Below are 20,362 nucleotides of genomic sequence, written 5' to 3' on the forward strand. Positions count from 1 at the left end.
AAATCAACGAGCAATCCTTACATCCTATATGTATGTGTATGACCCTGAGCGGCAAAATTGAGATTGTACCCTTGCTGGTTGGGTGTTGGGGAGATTTTCTCATTTATTTTCGGTTCATGCGTGTCTATTTCAAGCGTTGACCGAATGGTTAACGGTTTGTATGGTCATCCCCTTACTACATCGAGAGCCAATTTAATGCTTGTCAACGACAAGTTATCAAGTAAGTACACACACGCATGTAAGGCTCAAATACAATGTTTGACATGTAATAAGTACATTTTTGTATCATTCCGTACCGTAATGAAATTATCCTTTAAAACGATGAAAATCAGTTTTCCCATTAAGTTGAAATCAAGACTATACATATACGAGAACTACGCAACTAACGACCGAGACATGCAAGACCTAAGTATTTACTCGAGCTTTTTCGAGATCAACGCAAGACCGTTGTATGGACCCCCCACTCGCTAATCTCGACTCTCGTAAATGTATATACAGCCCCTGCGTACCGATCGTCTCCTCGGTGGCGTGTACATACATGTATAGAGGGGCGCGGATAGAGACAATATCGTTGGAGTAAAAGAGGAGGAAGGGGGTAGGAGCTACGTGCACATACACGCCACGTCGCTCGACAAAAGAGTAGGGGTTGTAGGAGAGAAGTACGGGGGATGTAGAGGGCGATCGGGCGCCGGAGCGTGTAATTGAGTCCCGGTGCGGGCGACCGGCGCGATCGCTACTTTATCGACCCGGACTACGCCACCCCCACCCTATATAAGCTAGCTGGGAGCAAACTCGCTTTTTATACATATATATGTATAGCCAAGGGTTTGCTCGGCGCGCACAAAAGCTCGTCGGCTCTTAACTTTGGCTACGTGCCGATGTGCCGCAGTGTGCAGCTCCCGACTCTTGCGCGCAAGGATACTGACTTTGGTCTCGCCTTTACGCGCCCGTAACTTTATTAGCGAGAGAATCTCTTGCTCCCCCCCCCCTCTCTTGGTTGCTGAACTGTCGGTTCGTGACGAAAGGCAGGCTGGTTTTTTTTCTTACGAAAACGATGTCGGTCGAATTGCATCCTGTACACCCGATCGTTAAGGAAAATGGGGGGTTTTTTTTTTTCTCCGGTTCGACAGTGTACAGCTTATCTCCATGTTCCAAACATAGCGCGCGCCAGAAGCGGAAAACATAAAAAAAAAACAGTACCTATCTGTCCGCGAGTCGCGTGTCTGGCATGAAAGGGAAGGGATGGGCACGAGTGCCGATTGCGCGCGATAGAGAAATGATTTGATTAAAATGTAAAGGAGCATCGGCACCGGTCTTTTACTTCTTGTGTTTGCGCATTTCACGGTCTGCTTGTATGAAAAAAAAAAAAAAAAAAAAAAAAAACTAGGAGTCAGACAGATGGTAGGTAGTCGGCCGCACTCAATGGCCTGAGAAATTGGATCGCGTTTTAACTCCCTTGCGCCACCCTCCGTCGTTCACCGGCCTACGTCGCTCCGTCGGGGCATTAGGATTCGGGAGAAAAAAACTGAGAGAGAGAGAGAGCCATAGAGATTACGGAGGAGCTACCTTATACTTACCCCTTTTTTTTTTGTTTCTTTATATTGTCCCCGCCTCGCGCTTTCTCCCTCGCTCGTTTCTTCGCCGCGAAAAGGACCTGCCTTCTTTCGGTTTTTATTATTTCCGAGGGTGGTGGAACCCCCCCCCCCCCGTCTTTATGGTCGCTCCAGACGTGCCCCAGCCATGAATTTATCGAAATGTTTTCGGTGTTCCCTTGCGAGTTTGCCTCTGCGCTGTACATTTATTAATATCACCTTTCTTTTTTTTCCTTGTTTACTCCTGCCGTTCGACATTATACTCTCTTCCGCTTTTTCTTTTTGACGCATCTGCTGTCACGTACGCCACCTCAAAAGGACGACCCGACGTTTCGCCTTCGTCACCCGCGAACAGTTAAATAAGAATTTTCATCAAGTGGCTTTCACCGTCATGCTTTTTGGGTCGTGATTTGTTTTTTTTTCTGCACACCTTAAAATAAGCACTCAAATAATAATATTCAATACACACGCGCGTAAGTATATCGTACAAGGCAAACTCTGGGGAAAACTTTCGTGCCTCTCTATTATATGGTTACAAGGAGGAACGTTTTACCAAAAGATAAAAAGAAGACACTCGTACGAGCGACGAAACGCAACGAAATCAGATTAGAAAAACCAGTCACTAATACATCATAAGCGCGAGGGCGCGCGCATCATGTGAAAAAACACACACGACATACACGCATGGGTATATATACATGCCAACAAGGCCCAAACGCTCGAGAAGCCGCGTCTGCGTTTTCAGATACAAGAGCCAGATAACCGAGACACGAGGAGGCGCTCGCACCGAAAAAACAGAAGCGCGTGTTTTTTCTCGACCAAAAGACCACACCGCCGTGCCCCTTTCTCTCTCTCTCTGTGTTCCGAGATAATCGGCACTTACGGAAGACGAATGCCCTCGAGCCGAGATGCACATGCTTAATACGATCATTTATCGCGCGCGCACCGACTCGGATGATGCACCACCACCAGCATCAATATAAATACACCCCCTCTGCGTCACAATATAATATCACGGGCGCACGCCCGCGGTGCATACATCACATATATACATGTACATATGTATGCGTTTTACTATTTGTAGTCATGTGCGCGCTTAGATTGTCGTTATTCGGGAACTCTCGACGCGGCTGGATATCGAAGGAGACGTGGAGAAGGACGACGAGGTGATTACGGTGATTGACAACTGACTCGCTGCTCATTGTGGCTCGTATATACAACATACATGTGTAGGAGGGGGGGGGTTTCGCTTTGGTTTCTTTATTTTCTCGGGGTGAAAAATTACATTCCGAAATTTCGTTATTTATTAAGCAACGCCTCCGTATAGTTTGGATACTGTGCGCATATATTTTCTTTTTCTCTTTTTCTGATCGCTATCTCTCTAGTCCGAAAACTCGATTCCCGTGTATATGCACGGAAAGGCAGCAAAAAGCGCCGTGATCCCATAAATATAAGACTACGATTTTTTTTGTTGCCCCTCCCCCCCCCCCTGAAAAGAAGCACCCAAGAACGCGTCACATATTTCCCGCGTCTCGAATATCTCTGGTTTTTTTGTTGTATGCACCCACCTGGACACGCTCATTCGCGAAAATAAACGCATAAATTTCAGGTGGCGCGAGAAAAATGCGCGCACGGTAGCGTCAGGCGCGCCAGCGATATCAACCCTTTTATTATATGTGCAGAATATCACACAAAGCGTTCTGCGCCGCGCGACGAAATTTATTGCCCCGCCAAGCCCAAGTCCTGGACGTGTATATATATAAAAAAAGCAAGGAAACACAAAAAAAAAAAAAAAAAGGGCAAGGGACAAAAAGCAAACATCCGAATATCATCCACGCGCGTATTGAGCACGGGGTGCAATTTCGGAGTATCTCTTTTCCTCCGATTTTCCCCGACCACCTGTACACAATGAAAACGGCCCGCCGCTGTATACGTGGGGCGATTAGACCCCGAAGCTTTTTGTCTCTTTGTCTCGTCCTCTACGGGGTTGTGGCGTGTACGTCGTTTGAGCACGCATATGTATATATTGTGTACAGGCACAAGTTGGGCACGTGAGCATCGTTTTGCGGTCGGATGAGGCGAGCCCAATTTGTTGATTAAACAACAAGAAAATTGAGAGGGAGGGAGTATGTATGTATACACGGGTGGAATCGTGATCGAGGACCGTTGTTCTATTTCTTGGGCTCCTTGGTTTATCGAGCGCGCGCCGGGTGCCGCGTTGTTTTTACGATCGCGCTATCGAGCCGGGGCTTTTAACGGGATCGAAAACAAGGCAATTATTACGCGCGGTGCTTTCGACGAACGAGCTTTTGCCGGAGCTTTCGGTATTTGCGTTACTGTTGTATGTACAAAGGTTCATTTTTTTTTTTTTTTTTTTTTTTTTTTTTTCATATGTACGTACAAATGGTAATTGAATGGCTAAGTGTATTTCCACAACAAAACGCTTCGGCAACGGGGTTTTAAAACGTAAATGTAAAACACAGATGTTGTGACTTTTGTTATTCGGGCCGTAATACACAGCCGCGGGGTAAGTTACGGCGCGTGATATCCGTACGAAACTGTTTTCGATATTTGAGATTTTCCAAACTTCATCTCATCTCCCCCGTTTCACGGCCAACCCGGCGTTTTTCCGTAAAGCCATTTCTGGCTTCTGTGTACGTGTGATACCCATCACATGTACGAGGATTTCGTCTCCCCTTTTTACATACATCAGAGGCGTTTTTCCAATTCGATCTTTTTGGAACTAATGCAAAATACGTTGTATTGTATCAAGTGGATTTTCTTTTGACGTAAGTACTTGTGTTATACATGCAAATGTCCATCCGTTAAACAAGTTGGCTTTAAACGGTAAATTTGTGTATAGTTTTATCAATTGTTTTTTTTTTTTTTTTTTTTTGGTCAAGTCTACCATCGTGTGAAGGTCGTTTGCATACAAAAGAAAAAAATACTCTCAAAATCTCTAGAAGGAGAATTTTTAAATGATAAAAAAAATGTGCCATATTCCAACGATATACATTTCTACCTTGAAACAATAAACTACTCAATTTAATTGTTAGTATAGAATCGTTGAGCATGGGTTTATAAATTTTACCACTCGTGCATGTAAAAGCATCGTTAAATGTGGTAAGAAAAAAAGAAAAAGAAAAAAAAACCACCACCCTCATAGACGATGAAATGTACTCCAATACAACGACAGCAGGCAGATATTGAAGGAAAAATCAACAATTATAGGCCCTCGGGGGGAAATAATCGTACGCCAAACATTTGTTTCGGCCCACGTCGTATATGGCTGTGTAGTACTTACCCTGAAAATTTACATCATCGAAAGTTGACATCCATCGAGTTGGCGGACACGATAATCGGCGACTACTTTATGAAATGGTCCCCTATTTGCTTTACATCACCTAATAGCATGCACGGACGTATTATATACCCATACCGGTAAAGTACCTATCGACCGTATTAGGTCATCGTTTCGTGATCGGACGTGTATTGGCACACATCACGAGACAAAGGCATTATCGAAATGAAAAAAAAAGGGGGGGTGGAGAAACAATTGGTCTGTGGTAATATTTCCCGGAAATTATTCCCCGTTGAGATGCAAAAGCGCGCGGTTGAGGGTCGATGTGAAAATTCATAGATTACATGTAATATACACATACAGGAGAGTTTAGGGACATTGAGTGGGGTTTATCAAAAGGTGTATATAGATATACTATCGCGCGTGTATACTTACATAGGTATATGCATGTGCAAGGAGCGAGTTTTACGTCCACGCGGCGTTTACGAGCGAGTAAAAACAGCGGATGTGGGAGTGTAGACGCGAAAACCTACCAGTACAAATTGCTGATACGCGAATGCAGCGCGTGTACTGACATTCGTGTTTATCCGAGCTCGTGTACACAAATATATACATGTAAGCATGCATAAACAGGGAGAGAGCGGAGGGGGTACAGGAGTGGATGGAGGGTAGCGGAATTTTGTTATAAATTACGAGAGAGAGAGAGAGAGAGAGGCAAAAACGCGAGTTTGTGGAAAGTGCACGCAAGGGCGTACAAGATGATAATAACAGTGATAATAATAACAATAATAGCGGGGAAAATTGTGAGCAAGCGAGTGTATATTGTTCAAGTGGTACACGTGCAATCTGCAAAAGAGGTTTTTTCTTTTTATTTTTCATACGAACTGAAATTGCGTTGTATGGACGATATGTAATATGTGCGAGCGCGATAAGCTAAATTATTGAAAAATATTGTTTTAACTCCTGAAGGGGAGGAGGGTTGAAAATTTTGTACCCACTGTGTCGAATAGTTAATTTAAACGTTTACATTATTTACGAGCCCGTAGGTGTTTTTGTTTGTGTGTACAATGATGTACAACACACGCATTGTGTTCAAGGGCGGCAAATCCTCGTTATCGATGCACAACGAATTTTCTTTTACCGTACATGCGTCTTTGGATATCAAGGTAAAGTTTTTAATAAATAATTTGTATTTTGCTCCCTTATTTCTGAATGAAGATAAGAGTTATTGTTTTTTTCTTCTCTCCAAACACAATGGTTTAGTATAATAAGAAACCCGCAAAGTTTTATGTAATATTTTATTCGGAAAAAAAACTCTGTATATTTTTCGAAACTTGCAAAAAAATTTTCCATTGGTCTCCGACAGTAAAATTCAAATACAGGTGTACTCAACAAATTATCTCTCTCGCATCTTTAAACTCCCACCGGTGGGGTGTCTTTTCATCCTCACCGATGATCCTTGTTTTGCAGAGCACCATCGCCAAAAAATTTTCAACCAATAGTTTATCAAATCGCAAATTAAATTTTTCAACCAGTTTATCAACCAAACTGTACGCACACTAGCCGATTTTTTTCACTAATGGTTCATAAACGGCAATTTTCGCAAATTCTTATTCATTTTACACCATCAGCCCCGAACAATCCATTATCCGAAAACCACACGCGCACATACCATCGCCAATACAACCATATATATACGTAAATGGCACAATGCAGGCGTTATTATCGAAACCCTTTCGCAAAGAAGGGGACGATAGCATCGCGGCCTCGCGTTAAATAACAACCAACAACCGCGCTCGTAAGCCCAACCGCCAGCTCGAAATAAATTTATTGTTGCGCGCTACAAACGATACAAACTCCCGTACCTATATACGTATACGAGCTACCAAACAGAGCCCGCGATTAATTAAGAAAAAAAAAAAAAAAAAAAATCGGCAGTTGGGGAGAAACGATGGGTTGTTGGCGTGGTCATGAAATTCGCGTATTTTTATACCACGCGGCGCGGATATGTACAGGATTTCCGAAATCGAATCGGTAGAAATTTACGAGAACAACGCGAGAAGCCATCATCTCTCTCTCTCCTCCATGTATATATAGGTACTCTCGCGTGTACGTAATGACGAGAGAGAGCGAAGCGCATGTACCTAAACGCGACATGTGGCACGGGGGGGGGAGGGGTCCCCCGGAATACAATTTGTATTAAAATGAGTAGGTATATATACCTGCCACAGCGACATACCATATGTAGATGCGGCTATGATGTGTTCCGGGCACCGCTGCTCTCGGCTCATTTCGTCGGGAGGGAGAACAAAATAGCGCCGGTGAGTGGTTTATTACACGCATGCAATGACCCTATAATCTTCGTTTTGTTTTCTCTTTCCGCAATCGCACTCTTTACTCTAATGGGCCAGGGGGGGGGAGGGCTTTTTTTATTTTTTTTTTTATTTGTTTTTTATTGGTCAAAGAAATTTTCGAGCAAACGATTCGAAGCGTCGAGCGGTGGATGCGTCACCGAGAGTCGATCGCGTGTGCTCCATTCGAGGGTAATTTTTTTTGTATAGCATGCCAGTACGTGTATGTTTAACAATAATGAATTGGAATCATTGTTATACTGAACGGTGGTGTCTGCGAATTTTACGATGTCAAGCGTATTGGTATGTACGTATGGTGTACATTATAATACATATTACGTGCTTGAGCCATGTGTTTTTTAAGAACAGTTTAATAGCAGTGTGTCAGTTTTTGTGAGACTTTTCGAAAAAAGCCCATTTTCGGGCTTTATTTTACTCGTTTAAAAACTGCTTACTTCGGTCAGAGGAGAAGGGGTGAGAAAAAAATACGTATGATACTTGTTACGGAAGAAGTAAGTACAACTGAGTAAAATAACTAAAGGGCTTTTGTCATTTTCATTGGACAAAAAAAAAAAAAAAAACAATAGTTTCAAAATGTATAAAGGATACAATCTACAATTTCTCTTGGTCCATTTAGTATAGGTAGCATTGAACTATTGACCTCCTCGACGTGGAACGGTGCCAACGCGTTGGATATATCACAACTTGTTATTCCTATAGAGATAATGTAAGATCTCGTCACTACCAATATCATTAATCAACCGTCGAATGTACATGCAATCGCACCTATTTTATTATACGTGATTAAACAGTACCAACACAAAGACCTTTTGGTAACACTGTTGTCAATACGCTCGTGTGTACGCACACCAAGCATACAATTAAGTAGGTATGTAAAGTGTAAACGCTAGAAATTCGGAGAATAGGGTATATAATACACACGCCGAGAGATAGCGATCTGCTCTGAAGAGAGAGGGAAGGGCTGTCGGATCATCGTTAGCAGATTATAATGTCGGCGGTGGTGGTACAGAGTTGGTGCTATATATATACATAGGCCTCCTCTATCTCGGCTGATCAATCATCCTCGACTCTTCTCTGGCAATCCTCCGGCCAGTAAGTAGAACCTGGTCAGTTGCAAGAGCTATTGTTGCCACCCACGAAGCCACACCAGTTTACCTCCCACCCCACCCCCCCCTCCTCTTTGAACAAGTGTGTATGCGTCTGTCCGTCAAATTCGAGCCTTTGTCTCGCTCCGTCAATAACTTCATCTGGATGATGACGCGATCACGCGTCAATGTATACCTACACGAGTGCATTTTCTCCGTCGTTGTAGCTCGAAAAATGGTATATATACATTAACTATCATTGGCTAATGAAAAACAAATGACACCATTATTTTGTTTATAAGGTTAATAAGTGTTTATATCAAATGTTATACCGAAATACTTATAGTTAAGTTGATACTTGTATTGGTGTAAGGTTGATTCTAACTCGTATTAGCTTTGTACTGTTTGTTTAGGCGTTGTACTGTTTGTACTGTGGCTTGAGTGCGCGGTAAATTTAGATCGGAAGTTCAATCTGTAGGTATAAGTACAGTTGTGTCTGACGGACATGTACCTACATATAAATATATTTATGAATAAATGTGAAGTATGTAGATTACTTCAGATGTACCCGTTACCGTGTAATCTACTGTAACCCACCAATGATGCAGTTTATTATCGTGTGATCATAAAATTAAAATCGTATATAATTTCGATCACTGGTGTAAATCTTCGTCACGAATATTTTAATGAACGATACTTTTAATTTCTCTTCTATTTGCCTTTAAATGATATATTTTTTACGTTAGATTTTTTCTTTAAATGATATATTTTTTCTATTGCTACGAACGTTCCACGCTTTCGACGCGTATAGGTACATGTCTGGATTTCCAATGGGTGCCAAAAATAAAAAGTATAATGATAAAAAAAAAAAAATTAAAGATGTTTGAGAAAAAGGAGGCATGTTCAATGTTTGATAAATACATTTTAATTAAGAGGGAAGGGGGGGAAGAAGAGCGATTCGTTTTTATCTTTCCATGCGGCTGCTTCTTTTCGCTTTTGACGCTCTTGTCTGTTTTTTTTTTTTTTTTTTTTTTTCCGACCATACTTACGCTGTATTTCTACAAGCTACTTCAAGACCGCCCGCCTCATGATATTTTTCTCTACAGCTGATAATTCCAACCCACTATCTGCTACCCGTCAAATAAACAGCTCTCAACGTGTATATGTGGATGGAAAAAGGATCCTTCCCCTTTTAGAAGGAACAAGTAAAACATTTCACGGGTATAAACGCTATTTTACCTACAGGATCAGGTTCGGTGAATGAATACCTACGTATTTTTTTTACTGCAAATTGGTGGTTCACTTTGAGAGAGTTCGCTATCCTGATGTGCATACAATTCATTAAAAATATAGTAAATGATCATAATGACAAAGTAGGAGTCCACAGTACGTCACGCATCACCAATTATCGCTTGTAGTTTTATGCTATACACATGCCATTCATTGAACTTGCAAAATCAGTAAAATGATTACTTAGTCAATTTAATCACTCGTACAAGACTCTCTCGCGTTTCTGTACACTTTATGTGTCATTTAGTGACGCACTTTCAAAACACGTCACACGCAGCGAATGGTCTTATATTCCCGTTGCGCATCGTGTATTCCACCCGAGATGAGAATATACCTTTACACCTACATCATACGAACGCGTTCTTTTATTGCACGAGAGAGAAAAGTCACTCTAAAGTTGGGAAGCTCGCAGCTCTCTCTCTCTCCGTCTCATGAATATCTTCATTCGCTGTTTGTCTTTTATTCTTCTCTTACTTTTTCTATTTGTTTTTTTTTCTTTTTTTTTCGTCTGGCAGACGCAGTGAGTATCATATAGTATTCAGCACGCCACGAGCGCAACCAGCAACTGCTCTTCTTCTCCCTTTCAAGTTTCGAAATGAGAAAATGCTCGTATGTACGTATAAAACTTCTCCTCCATCTGCATTTGAATGTAAATCAAAAGAAAATTTTTTTTTTTTTTTATTTCATCTTCAGCTCTCGAGTACCGAGCGTGTGCACTGTATCGTAAGAAATGCAATCGCTGCAGGTGTACCTACGTAAGAAATTTCACAAAAAAGTATGCTTTGAAAAATTACAATTTTCTTTTTCGTCTTTGGAACTATATTTGTTGGTGACATATAATTATGTTACCTGATCTCTAAGGAGTAATAAAAATATGGAAAAAGTCACTTCATAATAAAACATGAGCTTTTTCCAGCAGCAACTGATGAGATGTTAAAAAAAATTTGGGAAAATTCAACAAATTGCTCTAAACATACTCCTAAAACTTAACACAATTAATTTTTCTTCCATACGACCAATCACCCATAGATTGATAATCAACCTATAAGTCAGAGTTGTGAAAAAAGGCAACGACGTCACTTCATCTTCCTCTCTATGGCAAATCGATTCCCTCGACGCCCCTTTTTATACGTATATGTATTGCCCAACGTTGTCAACGTATATCTCCGCGATAGCTTGACATTTCAGCTCGCCAACTATGAGAAACGACACCGCGCACAAAAGCGTGTCATCTGACACGAGCGTGCGGAGAGATAGGACAAGCAAGTAGCTCCTATATGCCGTGAGGACACTCCACTTTTTTCCTCAGATCCACGTATTATATGTGCATGCAGAGACAAAAAGGGGTCCACACCCTCCAGGGCACGATGACTGCGCGCACGCGCGAAGAAAAAAAAGAGGAAGCCGCGACGAAGAAGAATAAGAGGTGGGATGAAAGGAGTAAAAAATTCCCCCGCGTTCCGTGCATACATGGGTACACCCTGTTGTTTATCCGATGATGTTTGTAAAGCAGGAAAAAGCGTTTAAAAAGGAAAAAAAAACAAAAAAAAAAAACGAATTCCGATTTAATTTTTAGTTGCGAGTGGCGTTGAAAAACCCCACAAGCGTCTCTCTTGGAGAATGTCCAAGTCATGCCTACATATTATATACACGTACAGACTCCGACTCCGAAGAAGACATTACAACACCACCGCGTGTGTGGCTCGACGACATTTTGCTTTTCTTCTCGCCCCAGTGGGGACGAACGAAACCAAAAATTAAGCGGGAACGCCCTTGCCTTTGTTTACAAAAGTATGAAAAAAAAAAAAAAAGTAGCTCACGGCAATTGTTGCTGAAAAAAAAAAAAATATATATATATATATAATCCTAATGCGACGACTCTGCCTTATATACGTGCCTTTATGCGTGACATTTGTGGAAACACGCCAGGCCACAACAACGACCAATATACATATTATACAAGCAAAAGACATTGTACACCTTTGCCTCGGTAATATAATGTGCCCTGTATACGCAACGAGCTAATGTACCTATACGTATATGTGTATATGACTTTTTGGAGAAAAAGGAAGAGGAGAAAAGAACAACCGGGGCAACGACAACTCACGGGCCCACCCGCAGGATTCACGGGAGACGCGGGGGGTCGTTACATATACATATATTGGGCCCAGCATATTGTACCTGAACGTTGACACAAGTCATTTTTACGCGCACATCCCACGCGTGCCAACGAGAGGAGAGAGCCTGAGTAATGCGCGTTGGGGAGAAGACAAGGCGATACGGGGGGGATATAGCTGCGGGAGAAGATCGCGCCCGCTGGGATGAGGAGCGGGGAAACCGTATGTGTGTAGATAGGAATCGCGGGAGGATCTAGGAGGCATAGGCTCGTATGTATATAATATAGGTAATTTGGATTTTGAGGCGTCCAAGGTTGAATTTTTCGAATTTATATATATATATAAGTTATACCCGCGTGGGTGACAAAGTTTCCCACTAAATACATTACATGGGAACGATACGAGAAAAAAAAAAAAAAAACAACCACAAGTTGAAATTTTCTCGTGCCATGGAGTATGAGATCGTGACAAATTAGAATATTATTTTAGACCAAAAGTAGTCGTATAGCGGAACAATTATTTTTAAGTCTAAATTCCAGAAGGTACGAATAAAGCACATTTTTTGTACAAAAAATTAGTCTGCATGATTTTTGTTGAAACCGTTTTTACTTTACCGTGAGGTTACTGTATTTCCAGCGCAGTAGGTACAGAGAAAAACATTTTTTTTTTCTTTTTAGCAGATACTTAACTGTGATGTATTTTAGCTTTAAAGTTTATTTTTATATAACACAGTGGCATAAGCAAACTTTATTGGCACATACAATGCATTACATCATCAATACGTGATTAAAAATCACGAGAAAATGCATCTTTAGCTTTGACTTACCGCAAAATGAAACCTGTCAAGGTCATGGAGTGATGATGTGTATAACAGAATGTGCTTTTATAAATGTAAATCTTTGCTTGCATTTGCTTGAGTAAAATCCCGTGATGGTGGATTAATCGCAAAAGCGGTATATATTTGTATATGCCCGTTGTTTGTACTTTGCGTTTGGGTAAGTATCACAAGTGTATACTTACAATGTATACGACTGACGGAAAATTGCACACGTGCCCCTCGCGTTGTTATTATTACTTATAAGTATAGGAACACCGCTGAGGAGAAAAGCATGTGCGCATTACAGAGTCGGTGTAATATCGCCTTTTTGATTGCTTTCCTTTGATGTGCGTGTATACTTGTATGGGTACTCTCGAGAGAAACTACTCGTGCGTATTTTTCTCTTTCTTCTTTTATTACCTTACGGAATCAAAAAGAAAAAATATTTCCTGTTGCGATTAACTCATGTATGAGAGTTCAAGAGTTGTGACATATAACCATACAGAACAGCTGATATTGTGTTGCCTAATTTTGCATAAACAATCAAATCTTCGCCCATTGGACAACTTTTTTATATTTTTTATCGTCGATAATATATAAATGTGATTCCATAAGATGTTTACCACATTGGTCAGCAAAGTAGTAGCTTTATGTGCAAAAACACCTTTACAGTGCGAAAAATCATTGTTTACAGGGTTCTAAATAATTCACTTAAATTTCAGTTTAATTAAAATTATTCAATTGATAATTACAGTTAATCGTTTAATTGATTCAAAATGTAATTAACAACTTAATTAGACTCTTTATCAAGTTATAGTTTCAATAACATCAAATAAGATTCAATTAAAAATCAAATTTTATTTTAAATGATTCAAGTATGTAATGTTGAATGTTATAGAACTATTCTCAAACTTAACTAACAAGAAATAAGCAGATAAGCGAAGAAAAGTGTCGTTTACGACGTATTCATCCAAACAATTAAATTAATGAAATTCAACGTTTCATTGAAAAAACTTGCATTAAAAAATTAACGTAAATTATTAATCGTCGCTTGAAAATTAATTCTTAATTTTAATTTGTAAAAAAAAAAATTACATATTTTAAAACCCTATTTTAAACCAATCATCGGTATTCAACAGAAAATTATATATTTGCTGCAATGGTTATACATGAAGCAATATGAATTTTTAGCTAAGTTGCAAGGCCTCGATGAAGATTCATAATCTTGAAAAATGTATATGAAACATTAAAAAGCGAAAAATGACCAGACACAATATACGTTAATAGAGCTTAAACTTTTTACCTCGGTTTAACGATTCATTTTTATTTTTAATGACGTGTAATTACAGTTACTTTTAGCAACAAAAGCTGTACGAGCGACAATTGTATAAACCAAGAAAATACGTGGCTCAAGTCACTTGATGTAGCACACCCGATGCGTACGACCCTCACGGACATGTCGTGTTCAAACGTATCAGAGGGGGTGTCTCCCTGGAGTCCTGTATGAGCGTACACAAAGGTCAAATCACGTAAGTGCCTTCTCATCGCGCATTAGCCCTCGGGAGTGGAGGCTCGAATCGGTAGTAAACAATTTAGGTGTACCATTTTACGTGGATTAGCTCGCCCCCCCCCCCCCCCCCCCGATGTAATTGGATTATCTTCGAGTGGCCGAGTGATTCTTTCGCCCCAAAGATCGAACGAGCCAACTCGTGGGTAATCGTTAAACGTGCACGTAGCGCGTCGTTGCCTTATTTCTTTTGAAGCTTCGATTGCGCAAAGTTTGGCATTTTGGTGAAATTACATACGAGACATCGAGCGATTTTTGCTTCGAATTTGTGCATAAGGCGCGCGTAGCCGTTGACGATGCAAGTTGAGACAAAAGAAAAAAAATGGAGCTTCAAAGTCACAGTGTACGTCGATGAGAAAAAATGTAAGGATTACCTCCCGAAAAAACGTGCATCTCCGTTGTCTCCGGCCGGCTCGTCCCGTCGCACACAAATCGAAAGGTGAAAACGACACTCGCTCGTTCCCAAAAGGTGCCAAGAAACAACTCCCCACTGAGCCGCGCGGCCGGTTTATATTATAGGCGCACAGTTGGCCTTTTTTCGTGGAAAGAAACTCGTCCCGCAGCCGGTGGCCGGTGTCAGGGCCCGCAGAATGTATATGCAGCTAATACACGAGTGTCCGTATGGGCCTTATTTCGTTAGCAGCCGGATGATCGATTCGAGGCTCGTCTTCCCTTTGTACGCTCGGGCCATTTTACAAGCACGAAAGAGACCTTTGAGGGGTAAAAAAAAAAAAAAAAAAAAAGAAAAAGAGGGACGAGCGTTTTTATTGCGGGTTGTAATCTCGAGCTAGGATCTGATTAGATACGAGGCCATTTTGGGTGATGCCTTCTTTTGTTCTCTTTCGAGGTGGGGGATATAGATCTAATTCAAGGCGAGAGGAGAAAATTGGGTTTTCGTGGATTAGAGAGAAAATTGGGTGATAAACAAGTGAGGCCTGTCGTGGTTTTCCAAGATAAGATGCAAAGTGGCGTAAAAATGTAATTTAATGTTTATTCAAGAATATTCCTTACATAACAATGTGTGCCATTGTAAGAGGGACGTACAAATTAATCATAATCTCTTCCGAGTTTACGCTTTCGATAATAAAATTTAACCCTGCCTGGATTAACATATACAGTTATTCGATACTATAACAAGTACAATGATCAAACGTGAGAGAGGCCGTACAAATAAATTTTACGCTTTCGAAGATTAAAACATTAGACCCTGCTTGCGTTGACGCGGTTATTTCGTATCAACAAAAATATAACGAGCTTTCTCTCTTTCATCGAATTAATTATTCAACTTTCGCTTTTCTTTCTCTCACAACTGTTTAAAATACATGATTCAATACTGTTCAAGTATTTTTCATAAATAATATCTCAAAAATTGGCTACAACCTTTAAAAAACATTACGAAAATTCTGACGACACTATTTTAAAATCATACATACCCGTACTCTCGACGTCGCACAGTTGCTTATAATATATTAGTAATAATTAGAATATTAATTATAATGGGTTACTGCAACTGTCAACTAACGATAGTAATTAAATTACCTAATTAAATCAGTCAGTTCTATGTGCCGGCGAATCATTTTTTCAAAATTTCATCGTTCAATACGGAAAAATAACGAATTAGGTGCGGTCCCGAAAATGCACTATGTTGTGTGTTCCCTTAGTATATATTATACACATATATACTCAATAGAATTTGTCAAAAAGTGCCAAAATCACGGCTTAAATTTACGCAAATGAGTATATTATACGCGAGCGTGTAGTACCTGGAGATTATCATTAGGGAAATGTGATAAAAAAATCGACAATCGCCGATTTGTCGAATTACACTTGATACATAGTCTCAAAAATCTCTAATTCAATTGTTTTTTTTTTTTTTCTTTCTCAAAATTACGGAATGTGTTGTCTGGCTCTGATGTTGTAATTACTGATTAACTAGCCGCACAAGAGTTAATTGCTGTTGTCGCATCGAACACAGCAGCTTCAAGTGCGTCACTAGAATCATTTTTTAAATTCATCTGTAATATTATCATGTTACTATGTTCATTATTTGATCACTTACATATCCACGCAATGACTGGCTGAACAGTAGACTAGGGCATCTTACAAAAGAAAACACTTCCTGCTTTTAGGAGGCTCTGGTGGTTCTAATGCAGCGAGAATAGCTTCATCAAAGACATTTTTCAATCCTTTCTGCAAATTTAAATTAAAAAAAATTAAATCAAAAAAGTCTTTGTGGTTTAATTTATTAATAACAATCTTACTTGAGTTAAAGCACTGCATTCAACATATTTTACAGCTTTCAATTCCTTGGCAAGTTTTTCACCTTGTTCAATGGATATGGGCTTTTGTTTGTTCTTTGCAAGTTTTTCGATCGTTGCTACATCATCTCTCAAGTCAATCTGGGTCCCTACTAATAAAAATGGGGTCCTTTGACAGTGATGCGTTATTTCTGGTACCCACTGTAGAATTTTGGTTGATGAATTAACTAGCCATCGATCAAGAACTTTACTTTACTTGTTCTACTTACTTTCTCCTTAACATTTTCAAACGACGAAGGAGACACAACTGAGAAACAAACAAGAAACACATCTGTTTGTGGATAACTTAATGGACGCAGTCTGTCATAATCTTCCTGACCTATGAAATAAAAATTTTTGATAGTTTTTTTTTTTTTTATATATGTATACATATAAAACAATAGTCTCAGAGCTAAGATAAGAATTCACATTTACACAGATACAAAAAGTTTATTAGTTATAAAACTGCATAAATATATGCTCACCTGCTGTGTCGAACAATCCCAGAGTGTAAGGATCGCCTCCAATCATAACAGTAACGGCATAATTGTCAAATACTGTTGGTACATATTCGGATGGGAATTTATTGGTAGTGTAAGAGATGAGCAGGCAGGTTTTACCCACCGCTCCATCTCCTACAACTACACACTTGATCGTTTGCATATCCAGCGCGGCGATTTATCTAAAAAAAAAACAACATAATCCTATTTAAGTACAAAGAATACACCAAAGTACCCACACCCTGACATAAAGCTGCTACGTATTGCAAGGTATAGGTATAAGACGTCTTTTTGTTTTGCCTGTACTTCGACTCCACCCCCGCAATAATATGCGCTAAGGATTTCTCGGCAAACTCAATGCATCGTCAACTGATATTATTTTTAAAATTATAACAACGTCCTTAGAAGTAGTGAAACATGATTTTAAAAATTTAAATATTATTATAATCCGCTTAAACACTGCGTATGTCACCAAGAGCCCTAATGCACAGGAGTAACCTCAAAACTTGTGAAGCCGATGACATTCCGAAATTTTGGTATAGCAGGCACTAACATTAAACTAGTTATTACGCAAATTACACACGGAAGAACTATTTGAAAATTAAATGTGTGTGCCATTAAAATAGTACCTGTGCCGACTGCAAGTATCATATAATAATTTCCAACTTCTCCACACCTACCACAGCAGAATCTCGTAACTGTATACTTACTGTCTACGCACACTGTCAACTGTCAAGAATATCTATATATAGCCCGACAAAAAATTTTAATAACTCTCATCCGGCAGCTGTTCCTAGAGGTTCCTACACTTTCTACTGCAGGTACTGCAGCTAAGTTACAAATTTTAAATAATAATTACATATGTTTGAATTTCAATTAAAATCTTCTTAATCCAAGAGATGTAAAATATTAAAAATTTAATGTGACAAAAGACTTTAAGATCAACCAGTTTTTCATTATTATATATTCGTTTATTATTACAATTTTAATTGTACATTATGAAGGAACAATAACAAATCACTTATTTACAATTTACGATTGATATCTGTAACTCATAAAATTTGAATACACTCTTATAAACATATATCTTTCCTTTATTTTAATAAAGAGTAAAAGTATCAACATATTGACTTTTATTTAAAAGTGCAAACTTTATTACAGTTCATGGACGTGTTGAAAGTTTTGAAGTTTTTCGCTTGTTTCGTGAATTTTTACTTACAGTTTAGTACACTTCGATAAGCGTTTGCAACAAATTTGCATATATTTTTATAAAATACAAATCGTAAGAAAATATGTTTCGCTTTACCTCTATATTATTTTTTTATTGCACTTATGTGTATATACTTAATATTAGAAAATTTTTTTAATACCTATAAAACTACTTTTTTTAGCAATTATTAAAACAATTCAAATAAATACATTAATAAACTCTACTCGACATATTTAATCGGCATGTAATAAAATAATTATATTACCTATGATGTAACAATTTTTCTAACTACTTATTCATCTAAAGATAAAAATCTTCATAAACGCGGAAACCAATTTAAAATACTTTTTTGCTCTTTTACAGTGGAGCACTCTGACGTAAAATTATTTATTGATCGTTCGGCACGACTAATTGAACGTAGTAGGACGAATTGTTGGCTCATTTCATTGTTGTTCATGAGTATTATTACTTTATGTATCAAAATAGTGATTCGATAATCAGTCAGAAAAAATCTCTTTGAAATCACAATGGTAATTTACCCTCACATCATATAACATTTCATTTCATGTTATGAGTATAAAAATAGTTAGGAATCAAAAATTTATTCCATTATTTAATTTTTATAATGCGAGCAAGTTAGTGCAAAATAAATATTAATCCTAATTCACGTTAAAGGCAATGAACACTTATCTTGCATCTGACTTTGAAAATGGTTGTAGAGAGCCTGGTTGTACCCATGAAAATCCAGTAACTTTATTTTCACTGTCATCCTTGATTCAAAAAAGTTTGGTATTTTTATTGAAACTACTACTTTATAAAATCTTATAAAATACTCACCTTTGGTTTGTAGATTTCTTGTTTAACAGAATCGTGCAATTCACTATCATATGGACTAAATGTTATGTAGTGTATGTCATCAGTTGTAGGAGGGTCATAGACCTTACTCAAACTGTCTTTTACACTCTTTTTTACTTTTTCTTTAAACCTTTCAAAGTTTGTTCCTAGTCTAAAAATTTTAGAGTTGTGTAAAAGATTGAAAAGAAAAAACGAAAAATCATATAGGAAAACAATACCTACAATAGTGAAGCCTCTTCATTTACTGGAGTCATTTTGGTATCGAGTTTTGTAAAAATTTTCGTTACATATTGCACTAGCTGCCAGATTCTGTTGTCTCTTTTCCATTCTGGAAAGCCCCAAGACATATTAAGTTCTCCTGTTTCATAATTTATCATTGGATGGAAGATGTTAGTTTGGAAATTGACCATCTAAAAGAAATTATTTTAAAACAAAATTTACTTGACATACAATGTGAAATTTCTTGCACGTGTTGTGTGAACTTACTGGACATTTTCCATCAGGAAAACTTGGAGGCAACGTTATTGTAAATCTAAAGACACCACCTTGATAAACCCCTTCACGAATAAACTGAACCCCAAACCAAACTGGAAAATTATTCATTCCTTCAATGTAGTGAAGAGTAATTGTAAAACCATAACAAATGAGAAAATATTTACCAAAAGAATTCTGTGCAGATGGTATAACATAAATTCCTCTTAAATCTCTGTTACGCATTTCATTGCTTGAAATAAAAGAACTCGTGATAAAACAACACCCAAGTGACGAAGCTGGAGGAAAAAAAGAAATAGTAAACTTACTACTCAGCAAGAATATGATACTCCTGAATATATGCAGCATGCTCCTTGCTACTTTGGGACGTGTTTGGTCGATCTATCATCCTGACAGCAGTACTGAGCTGTGAATCTCCATTAGTATTGACTGACAACAATTTTCTGAACGATCCTTGCCTTTTAAAATCATCTTCAGACTCATTTTCGCTCTGTGAATGAATGTTTCATTGAACATATTGCTACAGCCATTAGAACAAAATATATCTAGAGGAAGTACATGTCACTACCTTAACTCCCGAAATAGAAGCGTTCGTAGACATAATCAATGAAATCTCACATTAAACACTCGACACATTCCACACAGAATTGACAAATAAACAATTTTTTTTCAAAAAAATTATCTATTATTTCTCTAAAGAACGACCACTAATGTTTGTTTTTGTTGTTGTTATTGTTATTACGTACAAGAGGTTATGTGTTGGTAAAAAACTTTTACTAAAAAAGTGGCTCAGTAGAATCTGCGCCATCTAGCGGATTACCACACAATAGTAGTAGTAGACAGCAGAGTAGTAATCCTGCCTTACTG

General features: G+C 38.7%; 2 protein-coding genes across 5 annotated transcripts; both read right to left on the bottom strand.

Moving 5' to 3' along the window:
* Positions 1-15,118: 15,118 nt before the first annotated feature.
* On the bottom strand, positions 15,119-17,634 carry LOC111642746 (cdc42 homolog). 4 transcript variants are annotated; one of them, XM_023390473.2, is made up of 6 exons: positions 17,568-17,634; positions 16,924-17,120; positions 16,669-16,778; positions 16,403-16,600; positions 16,201-16,331; positions 15,119-16,133 (listed from the first exon to the last, which is right to left on the bottom strand). In XM_023390473.2, exons 2-5 carry the CDS (start codon positions 17,099-17,101, stop codon positions 16,242-16,244), a joined length of 576 nt encoding a protein of 191 aa, XP_023246241.1. In that variant the 5' UTR covers positions 17,102-17,120; positions 17,568-17,634; the 3' UTR covers positions 15,119-16,133; positions 16,201-16,241. The 4 variants fall into 4 exon arrangements, with proteins under 4 accessions (XP_023246241.1, XP_023246242.1, XP_089449607.1 ...); XM_023390474.2 differs by lacking the exon at positions 17,568-17,634 and adding an exon at positions 17,437-17,473; XM_089593481.1 differs by lacking the exon at positions 17,568-17,634 and adding an exon at positions 17,399-17,417.
* Positions 17,635-18,063: 429 nt separating this feature from the next.
* Positions 18,064-20,352, bottom strand: LOC106644054 (protein crossbronx homolog). The gene is made up of 7 exons (XM_014359404.3): positions 20,064-20,352; positions 19,804-19,985; positions 19,663-19,727; positions 19,490-19,590; positions 19,226-19,413; positions 18,986-19,154; positions 18,064-18,918 (listed from the first exon to the last, which is right to left on the bottom strand). The coding sequence occupies exons 1-7, from the start codon at positions 20,094-20,096 to the stop codon at positions 18,835-18,837; spliced, it is 822 nt and encodes a 273-aa protein (XP_014214890.2). The 5' UTR covers positions 20,097-20,352; the 3' UTR covers positions 18,064-18,834.
* Positions 20,353-20,362: the final 10 nt, after the last annotated feature.

Source organism: Copidosoma floridanum, unplaced genomic scaffold, assembly GCF_036245765.1.
Source record: "Copidosoma floridanum isolate Cflo_tuat_1 unplaced genomic scaffold, Cflo_Japanese_pri ptg000019l, whole genome shotgun sequence".
NCBI lineage: Eukaryota > Metazoa > Arthropoda > Insecta > Hymenoptera > Encyrtidae > Copidosoma > Copidosoma floridanum.